The 16,818-nt window shown below is 45.0% G+C and overlaps 2 protein-coding genes across 4 annotated transcripts in view; one reads left to right on the top strand and one right to left on the bottom strand.

The window, feature by feature from the left end:
- The first annotated feature begins 556 nt into the window (after positions 1-556).
- DUSP12 (dual specificity phosphatase 12) lies at positions 557-4,109 on the top strand. 2 transcript variants are annotated; one of them, XM_064644519.1, is made up of 6 exons: positions 557-868; positions 950-1,063; positions 1,143-1,261; positions 2,211-2,307; positions 3,082-3,268; positions 3,773-4,109. In XM_064644519.1, exons 1-6 carry the CDS (start codon positions 588-590, stop codon positions 3,932-3,934), a joined length of 960 nt encoding a protein of 319 aa, XP_064500589.1. In that variant the 5' UTR covers positions 557-587; the 3' UTR covers positions 3,935-4,109. The 2 variants fall into 2 exon arrangements, with proteins under 2 accessions (XP_064500589.1, XP_064500590.1); XM_064644520.1 differs by lacking the exon at positions 950-1,063 and having other exon boundaries at positions 558-868.
- A 1,312-nt stretch (positions 4,110-5,421) lies between these two features.
- ATP6V1A (ATPase H+ transporting V1 subunit A) overlaps positions 5,422-16,818 on the bottom strand; it is a 29,146-nt gene continuing 17,749 nt past the window's right edge. For both annotated transcript variants that reach the window (XM_064644518.1, XM_064644516.1), the window contains exons 7-15: positions 16,378-16,540; positions 15,791-15,899; positions 14,823-14,945; positions 14,619-14,733; positions 13,456-13,519; positions 12,474-12,677; positions 10,992-11,086; positions 9,647-9,818; positions 5,422-7,714 (exon numbers count right to left, since the gene is read on the bottom strand). In XM_064644518.1, coding sequence (XP_064500588.1) covers positions 7,622-7,714; positions 9,647-9,818; positions 10,992-11,086; positions 12,474-12,677; positions 13,456-13,519; positions 14,619-14,733; positions 14,823-14,945; positions 15,791-15,899; positions 16,378-16,540 — 1,138 coding nt within the window. In that variant the 3' untranslated portion in view covers positions 5,422-7,621. The remainder of the gene's footprint in view (positions 7,715-9,646; positions 9,819-10,991; positions 11,087-12,473; positions 12,678-13,455; positions 13,520-14,618; positions 14,734-14,822; positions 14,946-15,790; positions 15,900-16,377; positions 16,541-16,818) is intronic.

The raw sequence follows: 16,818 nt of genomic DNA, 5'->3' as shown, positions 1-16,818 counted from the left end.
TAATGATATAAAAAAAGGGAGGGGGAGCGTGCCAAGTGCCAAGAGGATGGAGCCAGGCTCTTCTCAGTGCTGCCAGCCACTAGCACATGAGGCAATGCGCAGAAAATGATGCACAGGAAGTTCCACCTGAATATGAGGAACAACTTCTTTACTGTGCAGGTGACCACGTGCTGGAACAGACTGACCAGAGAGGGTGGGGAGTTTCCCTCACCGGAGATATTCAAGAACCATCTGGATGCAATCCTGTGCCATGTGCTCTTGGATGACCCTGCTTGAGCAGGGAGGTTGCACCAGATGACCCGCTGTGCCCCTTCCAACCTGACCCATTCTGTGATTCCGTGGGAACTCTGTGATACGTGTTTTCTGAGCATTTGTAAGGAGATAGGGAGGTAGGAGACACCTTGATTTTGAAAAGGACGGAGGAGAGAACTGCACGGGAACGCACAGACGCGTGAGGATTACAATGGAAGTCAGCAGTTAAACGCCGGCGGGCAAAAATGAACGCAGCGCCCTGACCCCGGTGCCGGGAGCGCAGCCGCAGCCGCGCCACGCCGAGGGCGGCGCTTCCCCTCACGCCCGTCGCAGCCATGGCGGCTGCGGCGGCGGCCCCCGGCGGGATGGTGGCGGTGCTGCCGGGGCTCTACGTGGGCGGCGCGGAGTCGTGCTCGTGCCCCGAGGCGCTGTCGGCGGCGGGGGTGGTGGCGGTGCTGACGGTGGACGCGGAGGAGCCGCCGGCCGTGCCGGGAGTGCGGGCCATGCACGTCAGGGCGCGGGACGAGCCCGGCGCGGACCTGCTGAGCCGGCTGGACGAATGCGCCGCGTTCCTGGGCGCGGCGCGGGCGGGCGGCGGGGCCGCGCTCGTCCGCTGGTGAGCTCCGGGGCGGCGGCGGCGGCGGGGCCGAGCGCTCCCCGCGGGCCGCGCTGCTGACGGCCTGCCCTTGCCTTGCAGCCATGCCGGCGTGAGCCGCAGCGTGGCCGTGGTCGCCGCCTACCTGATGAAGACGCAGGGGCTCGGCTGGGAGGAGGCGCTCGCCGCCGTCAGGGCCGCCAAGCCGGACGCCGAGTGGGTGCCCCGCCCGCGCCCCCCGCGCCGCGCCCGCCCGGCACCCCCTCACCCCGCTGTCCTCTCGCCCCCGCCGCAGGGTGAACCCGGGTTTCCAGGGGCAGCTGAAGCTGTACGAGGCCATGGGCTGCGCCGTGGACAGCAGCAGCGTCCTCTACAAGCGGTACCGGCTGGAGATGCTCAGCGAGAGGCTCTCCGGTGAGTGGGAGCAGCGGCGGGTGCGCGGAGCGAAGCCTGGGGCAGTGTCCGAAGTGGGGCCTGTCTGTCCCGAAATGAACACAGAAGGCCGTGTCAAAGAGGGTTGGCTTCGAGTTTTGCCCTCAAAGCAGCCGAGCCAGGAGTTGGCCAGGCAAGCATTTACATCGTGCTGACCCTAGAGAGCCCCAGCTCATCAGCGGAGAAAATAATGTTCCTTTGAGAGATGCCTGAGAAAAAAGATCCATAAGGTGCTGTGCTTTTTAGCAAAGTGCAAAAATGTTAAATGTCAGTTTGATACATTTCGTGATTTTTGTGTCTCTGGCAAAGCAAACAACATCCTCAGAAAAGAAGTCAATGAGATTAAAAAATTAAAAATAACACACAGAACTTGAGATGAAGTTGAAATCTGAAGTCAACTTTTATACTTCAATTTGCTGGAGGGTAACTGTAATAAATGTGTGTGCATATGTGTAATTTTATAATAAAATAATAATCTGTAGCTTTTCTTGCAAGGTCTTGGTGTTGCATGACCTGTCAGCATGACAGTGCTGTCACCCTTTAAGTGTCATTGTCTTTAGCAGTTCCCATTTGTAAGCTGATTTTCTGTATTGCGTGCACTAAAGCATTGGCAGAACTGTTCCAACACCTCCTCTGCCTTTACTTTCTGTTTAAGTAATAAAATAAAGCAAATTACACCTATTTTACCATTGTTAAGGCCGTAGTCTAGATATCAGTTTCTTGCGTTAAGCAAATCCCAGTCTTAGGTGTGGTGGGATGAGGCTCTTTCATTTTTAGCTTAGTCTACTGGAATTGGTGAGAGGAAAATGAAAGAGAAGAAGGTGGGTCCTGCATGCTGGGGCTGGAGCAGAGACGCAGTCCTGCCTTGTTCCCAGGAATGCAGTGTGGCTGATTTGGTCTGATCCACAACTTGTTACTGACCCCTCTGCAGAACCTCAAGACTTGCCCCGAGAAGTCTTTGCTGTTGATCCAACCAGTATATGTCAAACTCCAAACACAGAAGTTCTCTACAGGTGCAGGAAATGCAGGTACTTTATATATATAAATAATTATTCATATATATATATATACATAAAAAATACTTTGTATTCCTCCTTAAAATGTCATTGTGGAATCCACTCAAGAGAAGAAGAGCCCATGTGGATCAATGGGCATGTCATTATTGTAAAGTCAAGGATGAGCTGTTGCCTAAGTTTCCATACTGTGTGTGCCAAAAAGAAATCAAATCAAAGTACAAAATGCAAACCTTTTTGCAACTTGGGATGCAGCACTGGTGCAGCCTCACCTGCCATGTTCTGTAGGCAAACATGATTCCACTTAGCTTTATGGAGTCTTTGCTCCTAAACCTTAACTTAGAGTTTGAGTTTTGACTGTCGGTTTCTCCAGAAGAAACTTCTGGTAGATTTGGGGATTCGGTGAATTTTAACTACTTTTTATGGATTGCTTAAAGGGAAATTGAATGACCCTGCTCTGGCCTGGGTGTAGGTTTATTCAAGCGTATGACTGTAGATTTTAGGTTTTACTAGACAGGAATTGTTTAAAAATATAAAAGACAGCATACAGCTCTGGGACAGAGTCCCGGCCTACACAAATCCTAGATTTGTTAAGCAGCAACTTTGAATGGAGTCAGTGCCTGCAAGCCTTCTACACTAATTTTTAAAAATGTCGGATTTGTACTCCTGTGTAATTACTTACTGTCAGGAGGTTCATATCCCCGTTTTCTATTGTCTGTAGATTTTCCCATTTTAAAAAGTGACATTTATTTTGTTTCTTCCCCCCCCCCCCCATGTCATGGACGGCAGACGTGCTCTGTTCCGTAGTTCCAGCATTTTGTCCCACACGGAGGGAAGCGGACCAGCAGCCTTTGCCCACAAGAGGATAACAGACTCTGCACGGCTTTGTGGCAATGGCCATGAAAAGTGCACCTCTTACTTCATTGAACCTGTGCAGTGGATGGAGCCAGCATTGCTTGGAGTAATGGAAGGACAGGTGGAGCATGCACTTTATTTTTTTGGTTTTTTTTGTTTTCTTTTTCAAAGGCAGAACAAACTGTTCCCTGAAAGAACCCTCCCCCCACAGGGACCTGGGTCTCCCAGCCTTTCTGGCATGAACTTTGCAGCTTATGGACAGATTCTTAAATGTAAAATACCCTTTTACAAGGAAATGAGCTGTTGCTTGGGTTGGGCTGAGAACACCAGGGTATTGGACAGGGTTTATCTGCTGTTTGTTTTAGTATGAGAAACATTTGTGGGACTTAAAAAACCCATTGTGGTCTCAGGCTGACTGAGTCTTTCTCGACCCTGGTAAAACTGTCCTGGAACCACACCAGGTCCCAGCAGCTGCATTTCCACACCATCCCTTCTGCCAGCACAGCTGCCTGCTACACCTCAGGGCTAAACAGCAGTACAGCCATCCCAGTCTACCTTTTTGGTCTGTTTTTAACGAGATCTACATCTCACGTGCCTTAGACCGAGTCCTGTGTTCTTCTTGCAGCTTCTGTGTCCCAAATGCACATCGAAGCTGGGCTCCTTCAGCTGGAGGGGTGAGCAGTGTTCCTGTGGCCGCTGGGTGACACCAGCCTTCCAGATCCACAAAAGCCGAGTGGATGAAGTGAGGACGCTGCCAGTTGGTAACTTCCAAACTGCCAAAACCTGAACTCATCACTTCACTTGATGGATTTCTTAATATCCACAGAGAACTACTGGCTAATCTGTGGTTGCCAGGAATGAGCTTGTGACTTCTACCTCTTTGTGAGGTGGTAGAATTAAACACCTTCAGCTTGCTGTATCTCTTAATATATTACATAAAATGTCAGAACACTTTCTTCAAAGAGGTGTTACATAGTGGTCAATGTACAAAAATGCCCAAATGTGATGCTTTTAGTATATTCTTAATTTATCTGTTGCTGTTTACGGAAGGCCTCAACTCCTTATTTAAAAGGAGTTGCTGTGGGGGGCAGTGCTGCTCGTCTTCTGATCCCAAAGTTCCAATTGGTTTATCTGAAACACACAGGTGATATTTTAGGGGGTATATTCCACAGCATGAGGTATACAGCAGGGAAAGATTTTAAGGCTTAGCAAAGTACCATAAAGTGGTTCAATTGCAGTTGTTGCATTAGCGTGCATGGCAGGTACTAGCAGCAAAAGGCAAGCTTACAGTTCCACCTTTTTTGTAATAAAAGTAATCCTAAAAATATCTCCCCCAAGAGTACTTACTGCATTATAACTCTTTCATGTAATGTCCAAGGAGATTCCTGGAGGAATAACCCCAAGTACCAGTACAGGCTGGGGGCTATCTTGCTAGAGAGCAGCTCAGCTGAGAAGGACCTGGGAGTCTTGGTGTATGACAAGTTGACCATGAGCCAGCAGTGTGCCCTTGTGGTGAGAAGGGCAAATAGTGTCCTGGGGTGCATCAGGAAGAGTGTGGCCAGCAGGTCAAGAGAGGTGACCCTCCCCCTCTACTTGCCCCTAGTGAGGCCACATCTGGAGTACTGTGTCCAGTTCTGGGCTCCTCAGTACACTAAAGACAAGGAGCTACTGGAGAGGGTCCAGTGGAGGGCTGTAAAGATGATTACAGGTTTGGAGCATTTGTCTTATGAGGAGAGACTGCAGGAGCTGGGCCTGTTTAGAGAAGACTGAGAGGGAATCTCATCGCTGCATATAAATATCTCGGTGGTGCCAAGTCTCTTCTCAGTGGTTTCCAGTGACAGGATGAGGAACAATGGCCATAAACTAAAACATAAGAAGTTCCATCTCAATATGAGTAAGAAATTGCCACATGAAGGGTGGCAGAGCACTGGAATGGGCTGCCCAGGGAGGCTGTGGAGGCTCCCTCTCTGGAGACATTCAAAACCCACCTGGATGAGTTTCTGTGTCACCTGCTCCAGCTCACCCTGCCTCGGCAGGGGGGTTGGACTAGATCTCCAGAGGTCCCTTCCCACCCTAATACTTCTGTGATTCTGTACTGGAATGGGAGAACTGAAGTAAAGCATCCCTGCCCCACTGCTGCTTAAAGGTTTAAAGAAATCCCTAAACTGATGAAGTAATTTTTTTAAGCAAGCTGTGAGCTTTCCTGATGGAAAGCTACATACACCACTGTGGCACAGGTTTGGTTTGACATAAGAAAACAGGACAAATAAGACCTACTTTAAATCAATTTTATTTTCATTGACTTCAACAATTTTTTTAAATTTATTTTTTTTTTACACAATTTCCAGCAACATACATTATGAAATATACAAGATAAAGTAGGTGGTGGGGTTCTGCCCATCTTGTAATTCCTCCCACAGCTGTGGAGGGAAGACTTGCAGGACACAGTGAACATCAGAATCTCAACACTGAAAACAGACACAAAACAAAAAAGACAAAAATATATATGAAACTGTTTGAACTGGTCACACTTCAGGGCCAGGTACAGCACAATAAATATTAGAACTGCATTATCTCAGACATCTTCTGTAAAGTTTATAACATCTTCTATTTAAAGAGATAAGAACATCTGGTTTCTAGCATGAAATGCTACATTGTACAGTGGTGAAGGGTACAAATGATGAGGAGCCCAGCAAGGGCTTGGATGGTGACCACTCATTCACACATGCTCATTGATAAAATAAGCAGCATACATCAAAAGTTTAGTGAGCTGTAAACTTAAGCGTTCACTACCAGAACATCAGCTGGAGGAGCAGTTTCTTTTGGGAGAACCAAAACCAGTTAATCCCTTTAAGTTTCAGCTGGGCTCTCCCCTGACAAACAGTGGGTTGATACCATAATGGAAGTGGCAGCATTTGGTCCATAGCACAAGATCCCTTTGCGTCACTACTGTTCAAAGCTGGCGGCCGGTGGAAATACTTCAGTGCAGAATTGAACACGTACGGAGGCACAGTGTCACCAACACTGTCTTGGGACTGTAACAAAGCAGCAGATGGCAGCTGGAACCCAGCTGGGCACAGGGTGCTGCACAGCCAAGTAGCACTGGATGCCACCTGATGCGAGCAAGAGGGAGAGACTGGAGAGGATGCCAGCATTTCTCTCTCTCGCTCTGCAGCAATGGGATGAGTGCTGGGCTCGGGGACTTTGACAGAAAGGCTGTCCTCTGCTCATTCCTCATCTCATTCTAATTTTGCCAATAAACAAGCTCAAGAGACAGCAGTTTTCAGCTGCTTGACAGTGCTTCCAGAGCACAGAGCAGAAGACCAGAGTCACTGGTTTCTCTTGCATCTTAATCAACAAAGCAGGAGTAAATACATTTTGTACTCGTCAACCTTCCCCTGTTCATCCCCCATCCCCAGTTTAGCATCATACATTCCTCTTTCACAGGAACTGGGGACCTTCTGTGCCACCACCCATCAGGCCCTGTGAGCACAGGTGGAGGAGGAAGGCTAAACACGCGCTTTCCTTTCCTTGGCATGACCCAGGCATTGCACTGGGGGGCAGCTGCACTGGCAGACAGAGCACCACCAAGGAAGGACTGCGTTCTGGTCCACACATGTGGCATCACCGTGACTTGCCATCTACGTCCTGCAGTACATGGCAGCAGTCACAAGCTTCACAAACTACAGCAGCTGAGTGTCACGAAGTTTTATGGGGTGGGTGGGAGCCAAGAAGGGAAAATCCTGCTGGAAGCTAAGCACCTATGGCTTTGATTTTAGCTGATTCTGAGTCCAACAGTACTATCTGCACTAAGTAGGAAGATAAAATTGTATTTCTCCAGTGCACAAAATTATACTGGTCACTTGTATGTGCTCATCTTCTAGTTAGTCCCTTCTTGGGGAGAACCACAACTACCACCACATTTCAATACCAACAGACTCAACTGAGAGAAGTTAGAGTAGTGAAGAATTTTTGGTTGATCAACATGTCATCAGAGCATGGTCAAAAATTCTGTTTGAAAACAGGGAGTTCTACGTCTGATAGTCACTTAGCAAAGTGCCAGGTGTAAATGCCCTTACCACTGCCAGCTCGCAATGTACCGCATGGCTGCATGAAGACCTACACCTCCTCTGCCAGTACAGCTCAACTGGTTCCATCCCAAGATGAAAGACTGGTTACCAAGAGAGCTGGGAGAGGAAAGGTTAAATTTTTTTCCCACCCTAGAAGTGTACAACAGCATTTCCTCACTCAACCAGGCTCATTCACACATCACTCACCATTTCAGACACACAAAGCAATGCCAAATACAAACTAAGAGGAATGTTTTGTAAAGACACTCTCTGAGTATGAACAGGGAAAACATAGGGTAATTTATCAACTCAAGTACTGTTGCATCATTCTTGTAAGGTAGGGAAGCAGAGGAGCTGAGATGAGGAACTGAGAGGACAAAGTGGAGTGGTCACAGAGGTCGAGTCTAGTCTTCCAGACTGCGAAATGCATTCTGCATATCCTCAAACAGCTGAGCATAGTCCGCCTTGATTTTTGTTTCACCGTCTTTGACAGGGTCCTGAAAGAACACAGCAAATAAACAGATCAGTCAGGAAAAGCCTTGTGTACTTAAGACAACCCTGCTTTGCCAGTGCTGTAACCTCTCAACCTCGGGATTAACACTTGCTAACTGCAGAGCAAGCATTGTAGCTCTGTCTTCCTCCCATCTGTCTCACAAGCCAGCAAGGTTTAAATCTCATTCTCTTCCCACATTCAGTGAGCAGACAGAATGGATACTGGACAGAGAATTTTTTTTTGTGAGCAGTGGTTACTGTATTGAAAAGCAACTGATTTGGAGGGGAATCAACAATACTGGAGGTCTTTATTAATGCTGTGTGATTCAAGAGCTGCAATGATTAATACCAGCTCCTATCCCCACACCAAATGCAGTGAGGATCTTTGTGACTCAAATGCTCTGCTGTACTTTCTTAGGGGTGCATCCCCAATAAGTGCAAGAGTTACTCTGCCATCACTCAGAGGTTGCTTGGTTCAAAATTAAAATCTATCATGTAATCATAAGAAGCTCAAAACTATCTTTGTACAGCTTCATTTTCTCAGAATACTTTTCATGAAAGACAAAGGCAAAAAATGCAACAATCAGCTTTGCTCTGAGGCTGCAAAGTTTTGTCTGCAAGAAGCATTAACTGCCAGGCTTTGAAATCTGTTCAATGTCTTCACCATTACCCTCTCAAGTGATAAGTTCCTCTGGGCCAGTGCATCTCTTGGGAAACACAGAGGACTTACATGTGTGGATGCACTACTTCTTAAACTGTCTCTCTAAAGTACCCAGACTGCCAGATACAGAACATCTAAACTCTCATACCTTTTAGACTTACCCAGGGAATATAATTTTCCTTTCATAACTACTAAAGGGCCAGCTCCACTTATCATATATTCACCCTCTGGGTCACTTTCTCAGCCATGCTGCCCAGCACTCTGCTGTGTGCCAGATGGCTGCTGGTGGCCAGGGTTGTAGAGTGTTTTAATTCCCCTGTCTCTACATAACCAGCTCTCAAAGAAGCTCATGTCCCCAGGTGTATCTTGTTATGTTCTTGATGCTTTGAGAATACATTCCAGGGATCTGCCTACTGCAGAAACAAGCCAGTACCCCGCAGGAAGACTGGCGTGCCAGAACTCTTAATTCTAAACAATTTTATCCTAAGGTACTTGTTCTTGAAAGATTTGCAATATTGACTTATGCAAGTTATAACAGAGTAAGCATTATACTTCATAGATGATATTCCTTAGCTACTTTGACATCAGCCAATATCACAGGTTACTACTGTCCTACCAGTAATTGCTACACCAGCATGCTCTGGAAGAGTTTTAGGAAAGCTGTACCCTAAAACAATGCTACTGAAGTTACCCAGAGCAGGTGCTCCAATCCACTTGTTTTCTCTTTAGCCCATGTTGAAGTTACTCCTCCCTTTCTCTCCTTCTAGTTGCCTGCCTTCAGTCCTGAAGCCAAACACAGGGCACATCATGTATTATTGCAGGAGACTAGCATTTCTTTCTGTAACTTCCATTTAAAATAGCTTGTTCAACATTTCTATTATTCACTTTTTAGCACATTCCTGGATTTAAAATTCAGGCTGCTTTTATCTGATAATAGTCTCCTTAGAACGTGTTATATATTTTTACAGAATTTTATCAAAAAAACCCCTAAGTAAACAGGAAAGGTGCTTGTACTGTTACCATGACTATATGTAACATAAAAGTGGCTGCTGAAGGTGGGGTTGCCAAGGCTGTGCAGGGAGCACCACCAGACCAGATTTCTGTAGCAACTGTTCTTGTACCCACAAACAACTCTTTAGTGTATTCAAATGATGGCAAAGAGCCTCTGTTCACAGACCTTTATCTAAGGTCTTGGACCATCACCATTGAATCACAGCCTTTCAGAGGCCCTGGAAGCTCCCAGAAAGCAGAGCAGCCCACTTCCTTACAAACATACCTTGAACTTCATGGAGGTAAGTCTGTAGAGGATTTCGCTCATGTTCTCTCGGATGATGGACCACGTGATCTTATTGTCACTCTGAGCTGTGGTTTCTACAGCACGGCGTGCCATGTCATAAAATGCAATCATATTGGAAAGCATTCCCACTGTTTTATAGAAGGGGCAGAACCTGATGGAAAAGAAGAGGACCCATAAGGCATCTTGGACTAGCCTTTGCTCCTCTGGATTCTCACCTGACAGCAAGAGTACTAGCCTGCTTTACTCCTGGTATTTTTAATATATAGTGTCAAAGGAGAGGAGCTGCCTCAGATAGGTCCCACATTTTTAAACAGGCGAATCACAGGCCAAGGCCAATCATCCTGAAGTGAAGTTTCTGAAGTAGCACCCAAACACTGGGCAGAACTGGAGAAAGCAGGAACCACTGCTCTTGAAGTCTCACATTCCAAACTGCCAATGCTAACAAGTAAAGGAAAACAACTGAGCAGCCATTGGAATTCCTCCTTCCAGTTTTGTCCATCAAGGGAGCAGGCTTCTTCCTAACAGCCTAGGATAACCTGACAGCTCTGCAGGTTTCTTTGCTCACAGGAAAGGGAGTGTTTCTATAACAAGCACTTCACATGCAAAAAGCTCTGTTTTTAATGGGTAGATGATTGCCATGAAAGGCACCTCATTATTATTTATGTGCTACTTCCTGTACTTCCCTACTGCATACACGCACACCTGCCCTAGTAACCTGATCAAAGGCACACACCACTACAAAATGATGTATGTCTACATTCTTAGTGATGAAGTACTCAGGACTTCCCGATCTACCTGGGCTGGGGAGTGAGATGAAGTAGAAAAAAAACCCTTGCCAGGCTGTGAAAACACAAGGATAGCATGGAAAGAAGCAAAGCAGATTGGGATAATAAGCACTGCACTCTGGAAAAGATAAGAGTAAGTTTCTTTTGATAGCTCAAACTTACTCAAGAATTATGCAATAGTAACTGAAAGCAGACTCTTACAGTCCCCTATGCACTGATGGAACAAACAGGACAACTTTGGATGTTGTCTTTGAAAATAAAGCAGTCCTCTCCTCCTCAGAAGAGAGACATTGCAGAAACATTGGCTAACTGAACAATAGATGAGAACCCCAAATGGCGTGTACTGCATTCAGTAGAGGTCTGCATGCCTTGGGCAAGACAATGTGAATGCATCGTTGGATGGCCTGCCTAAGCACAGTTCTTCCATTTCTTTACAGAGACTAACATTCATTTCAGCACTGGTCAGTTTGCAAGTAAAATAACTGTCTAAGTCCAGACTGCACAGGACTAGGAGGGCAGAGTGCCCAGTCAGATCTCACCTGTCATAAGGCGTATAACCATTCTGTTGCAAAAAGTCATCTTTTATCAGCTTGGCAACCTCCAAGGTAATTTTATCCGTTTCTGCCAAGGAAGCCTAGAAAAGTAAGGTAAACAGTCAGTTTAGTACTCAAGTCCATGAAGACACAGTATGTCCTGGCCAAGAAGAGCTATCTTTAGTACCTGTGTCCTTTGCACCCTCTTAAGAAGGCATCAAGCAAAACTACGTCTTTTGGGTATTTCTCATTCCCTGCTATAGAACAGCCGATTTAACTGATTGGCGAAATTAAGATGGGCCAAACATTCAGTAATTCTGCTTTAATTCTACCTGATGAGAAACAATGGAAAGAAAGCTTCCTTTAAGATAATGGAAAAGCCACCAGACACAGAAGGTTCACATGGCTTTGCTATGAGATATGTTGAAACATCACCTTCCTATGTAAAGAGATAAATTCATTCTTACCTTCCTCAATCCCTGTGGAAAAAAAACTAGATCTCAGCATGCTAGGTCAAGAAGTAATATTAAGGATTTGTACTAGCCTGCACAGTCACCAATGGTCTTTTCCTGTCTGGCATTCAAGGAAAGAAAAGGAGTTGATGACAATGCCTGTCATACAACACAGGACAGCCACAACCCTGCTGCACACTGTTGCTCTTGGCACCACAGGTCATGCTTCTCCACCTTCATTGTCCTTCAGCTAAACTGGGCCAACTGAGTTTTAAGTACCCCAGCTTGCTTTCTAGACAGGAAGTTTAGACCTTATTTCACAAGGAGACTAACAGAATTCTGAGATAAAAAAAAAAAGAAAAAAAGTATCTAATTGTTTTTCCACAATTCCCCCTTTCTAAAGGTTTGTTGCAGTTTTTAGCCAAGCCTAGACCAAAAGAAACTGTCAAAGATAACATCTCTGAGGATCACCCGTTCCAACACTTCTATCATGGGAATAAATGCCTAGTCACAAGTCTGGCTTATCAATATCCCTTCCACACCAAGGAACCAATTCTACCCTGCTCAGTAAACTGGTCTTTTGGAACATGGTTCTGTAAATAGAAAACTGCAGAAGGCCCCGTGACCCCATTTCCTTTTCTTCAAAGACACATTTAGAGAAGAGAACTACTAGGCAAGATCTGGTGAAAGGCCTCATCTTGATTGGGCTAGAATATCCGTGAACAGAGAGAGCATTTCATCTACACTAGAACACTGAAGCAAGTGAATTTACGTGAGAATTTATGAAAGTAAAGTAGCATCAAGCCACGGTTTAGCAAATCTCAAAAAAGTATTTGCCATTAAAAGACAAATAACATGTAATAAAGCTGGAATAAAACACAGTTTGAGGCAGGAGAGTGACAATCTCCCCGTGGCTTTTTCGCACTATGCAGTATCCGTAGGGCCTGGTCTAAGACATGGTCAAAAGCCTGTGCTAGCCGTAAGCAAATGGAGGATGGCTCATGGACACCACATTTCCTCACAGCTGCTTACTCACCTTCCCCACAAGCTGCACAATCTCTGCAAGGTCCTCTTCCTCCTGTAGGATCTCTTTGGCCTTTGTCCTGAGAGGGACGAACTCTGTGAAATGCTTGTCGTAGTACTCGTCCAGGGCACGTGTGTATTTGCTGTAACTGATCAGCCAGTTGACGGACGGGAAGTGCTTGCGTTGTGCCAGCTTCTTATCCAGGCCCCAGAAAACCTGTCAGAAGCCAGAAAGATCAATCAGTGTTCCAAATCAAAAGTGAACCAAAGTAATTAAAGGCAATTAAAAAAAAAATACAGAAAGCAAGTCTGAGCGAACACAACGTGGCAAAAGCTATCACAAATGAAAGCCCAAGAGAGAAAAAGCAAACCTGCCTTATGTTAATTTAACTATAGCAGTGACTTTCAAATACTCTTCTCAAAAAATGGTGCACCTTTTAAGCTGAGTTCAGACTTACTCGAGACTGCTCGTGAGGGAGCAGTCAACCATATAAAAAACACTGTCGATGATGGCATGCAATTGAAGTGGAGACCTATTAGATGCAACTGATTTTCCCAAAATAGGACTGCAAACAGTCCTATTTTGCAAGGACAAAATAGTTGCAAGACATTCATCTCCCCATCAGCTTCTCTGAGGATATTTTGTGGTTTCAGTGCACCTGTATTAAGAATGGCTTGCTTTCCTTCTCAGCTGAGAGACACATCCGAAGTGCAGCTCAGTGGGCAGCAATCAGGAAGCACACAGATATTCCTCAGCAGTTGGCATTGGAATGAATTGCTACCTTCGCTCCCTCTTCCAAAGGGATCTCAAACACATCAGTTCAGAAACCATCTCATAAGGTCACCCGTTAGAACGTTTTCCAAAGCACCCTACAAAGCTGCACCTGTGTCAAATCAAAGCTCTCTCACCCCAGCCACTGGCACAAATGTCCTGAAGCACAACCATTTTGACTCTAACAAAGTGGACAGAACAGCTGCAACGTTCTGGAACGTACCTGAACAATACCCAGTGTAGCAGATGTGACAGGATCAGAGAAGTCACCTCCTGGGGGTGAGACACTGAGCAGGAAGAGATAAGGAAAAGTTATCAGTTTCTCTTCATAGTTCAAAGTGAAGTCCTGAACACATGACTGCACAGCTCAGTGATCAGAGAAACCAGAAAAGTCAACAGAATTTCAAGTAACAGATTGTAATGTGTTTGCAGAAAGTGTTTGATGCATACCCACACAGGTGTAATATCAAGCATACCATGAAATATAGTTACATCAGTGACTGATTGACAGTATAAAGGTGATTTCAGTCACTTTATCTCCAGGTAGTAACTCCAGCTTGGATTATCAAACCTGTCTCAATTAGAACAGATTCAGCAAGTGTGCTGATAGAATATCATGAAACACAGTGCAGTGATTATTTTACAGAAAACAATATCCCAGTTTGAAATTATTTCAGATATTCACCTATACAATAACTACCTCAACTTCATGGGTGTTTTACATTCCAATATATGCTTTCCCAGAAATGAAAAAAAAACCATCTTCCAGTCTCAAAAGCACAATGCCCCTGGGTAACATATGTTGTGGACAGCAGAACTAAGCAGAGCAAAGAATGGACTCCAGGTATTCTTCCAGAGGCCCTTCTGAAAATGTGGGAAATTAACTTTGCCCATGGAATGATATACAAACCAGTATCACCTAGGAGAATGCCTGGGGACCAAATGCTTTTCACAGCCCATCACAGCCTGAAATATGCTGCTCCACGTAATTCTACTCTGTTTGAGCAGGAGAATCACAATTCATTATGCCCCAAAGTGCACACACTGCTGCTCTAACTGCCCCTTCTTTCCTGCTCTGAGCATGGTTTGACGTTCTTTTCAGACAGCTCTAATGACATTCTTCCCTGAGCCATTTGCTCCAATTGCTTCAAGTGACTGTGATTGCACACCACAAAGAACTACCTGTCCACATTCATTCCTTCTGCCCCCCCCCACAATTTACCACCAGTTCTGGATGAAGAGAGACTAAGTATGTACCTACTCATTCCCATATTTTCAAGTTCTGCAGCTGCACAGAACAAGACCTTTCTGTCTGAAAAACAGGTACTCTGACATACAGAAACACAAACTGCCGCCAACACAAAGGCAAAGCAGTGCAACACTCACGCTCCAACAATGCTGACGCTGCCTTCCCTTTCAGGATTTCCCAGACACTTCACTCTGCCAGCTCGCTCATAGAAAGAGGCTAGACGGGCACCAAGGTAGGCTGGATAACCACTGTCTGCAAACACCAACACACAGGAATTGAGTTAAGGGCTCAGAGTTTAAAGGATTGCAGTTACAAGACTAGATTGAGGAAAGACTACTCACCAGCTGGCATTTCTGCCAATCGCCCTGAAATTTCTCTGAGGGCCTCAGCCCATCGGGAAGTGGAGTCTGCCATCATACTGACATGGTAGCCCATATCCCGGAAATACTCAGACAGGGTGATTCCTGTAACAAAGACAACAGCCTGCTACAGGACACAGTTCAGAAAGGAATTATATGTTTGCATGTTGTCAGTAATATGCAAATAAACCAAATTATTTGAGTTTACATTTTGATGGAAACAGATAACGGAAGTTCCTCTTTCTTCCCACTTGATCATGTCCCTGCTGTCTTTCTGTTGCTACTGTTCATTTCTTCTCACTCTCCCCATTTTTGTTTATGAACCACTCTGACTCATCTCACATTCCCATGTATTTCTTTGAAGAGACACAGCGATGTCACTGATGCTACTCTTTGCCTCATTGAAAACATGAACAAAGACTCTTCTTCCTGTAAACTGTCTCCTAAAGACTCTTCTTCCTGTAAACTGTCTCCTTCCCTTTCAAACTAGTAGAATACAACAGTGAGAAAGGGTCATGTTTTATCTGAATTATCTGACAACTCTCTGCATAAAGGAATTTTAAAAAAAACTCTAAAAGGCTGCAAAGGAAAGACAACTAACTTGCCAACTCAGAGAGTACTATTCCTGCCCATTAAGTGGCCGTACTTGTCAGCAAAAAGCTAGTCACAAACAAAAGGTTACCGAATTAACACATGGAGAAAAACTATGCAAGCCGCTGCAGTAAGTTCACCTTATAAATAAAATTTACTCAATATTTGGAAATGGTAATCATATGCAAGCAAGCCAGACTCAATTAAGATAATAAAACTTGGTGCAGACAAAGTCTGAAAGGGTTGACTTCTGAAACTAAGCAGGTTTCTTGGTACTGGCCATCTCAGGAACTAAAAATACTAGAGCATGATGGCTTGCTCTACACACACAGCCTTTTTCATCCTCCTGTAAATCTTACCAGTATAGATGGAGGCTTCTCTGGCAGCCACAGGCATGTTGGAAGTATTTGCTACCAGAGCTGTTCTCTTCATGATGCTTTCTACCTTGCCATCAACTTCCATTGTTAACTAAAACACAAGAAAAGGAAAAAACCAAACTGTAGCAGTAGTAAGTTTTTTTGTTAATTTTTTGTTGCTTTTATAACCCCGATGAAGCCTCGCAAACACCTGAACAACAGATTGTATATCCTAACATTTGTGTAGAATTCCACTTATGAATCCCCTGGGATTTAGATTCTTCAAGGTCACCTCAGCTTGACTTTCCCACCTTGTAATCAGCCAACACACCCAAGCCTTTTACTCCTTATTTCTGGCTGTGAAGTTTCAACTCAACAGTTCACACTATCTGGCTTTTTCTCTCCTATTTTATAGATGACTGTGATCCAACAAGTTCCCAACAGGTAGGGATTTCTGCCAGAGTTTCAAGATAGGCAAGATGATCTTTTTCAAGTCACTTTACCAATAAGATATTTTATTCAGTTGCAACACAAGTCCAATAGCAAGTCTTCCCAAGAAGGTTCACTCTCCTTGAAATCTCCATACTAACCTCGGGGAAATCTCTCAGTACTTCAGACATTTCATTTCCTCGTTCTCCACAGCCTACATAAATGATGACATCACTGTTGGAATACTTTGAGAGAGACTGTGAAATCACAGTCTTTCCACAACCAAATGCCCCAGGAATCGCTGTTGTACCCCCTTGTACACACCTGAGTGAAGAAAAAGGATTCTGATTTGCAAGGAACTCAAAAACAGCTCTCTTCCATCTTAGAATTTGTTTTCTAATAGAACTCCCTAATTAAAAGCACAATGACAGGAGTGACATTCAGTGTTCTGGGTGAGAAGCACAGACATATTCCACTAAAGCAAAAAATTGAGGGAATAAACTATCCTTTTCTCCCACTGTCCTTGAAGTATGTGACTTATGCTGGTACAGCTTGACTTTTGGGCTTGAAATACAGCAGTTTTCACAGCTGGAAGCAGCGAC

The sequence above is a fragment of the Pseudopipra pipra genome, chromosome 2 (assembly GCF_036250125.1).
Source record: "Pseudopipra pipra isolate bDixPip1 chromosome 2, bDixPip1.hap1, whole genome shotgun sequence".
Lineage (NCBI taxonomy): Eukaryota > Metazoa > Chordata > Aves > Passeriformes > Pipridae > Pseudopipra > Pseudopipra pipra.
The sequence above is the reverse complement of the archived record's forward strand: the minus strand, read 5'-3'. Positions and strand labels throughout refer to the sequence as shown.

What these genes read in the sequence shown, in the direction of transcription:
- DUSP12 (XM_064644519.1), top strand. Translation starts at nt 588, where the DNA reads ATGGCGGCTGCGGCGGCGGCCCCCGGCGGGATGGTGGCGGTGCTGCCG. An exon ending in GCCGCCAAGCCGGACGCCGA is followed by an intron (nt 1,064 to 1,142) that starts GTGGGTGCCCCG and finishes CCCCCGCCGCAG; the next exon opens with GGTGAACCCGGGTTTCCAGG. An exon ending in GCTCAGCGAGAGGCTCTCCG is followed by an intron (nt 1,262 to 2,210) that starts GTGAGTGGGAGC and finishes ACCCCTCTGCAG; the next exon opens with AACCTCAAGACTTGCCCCGA.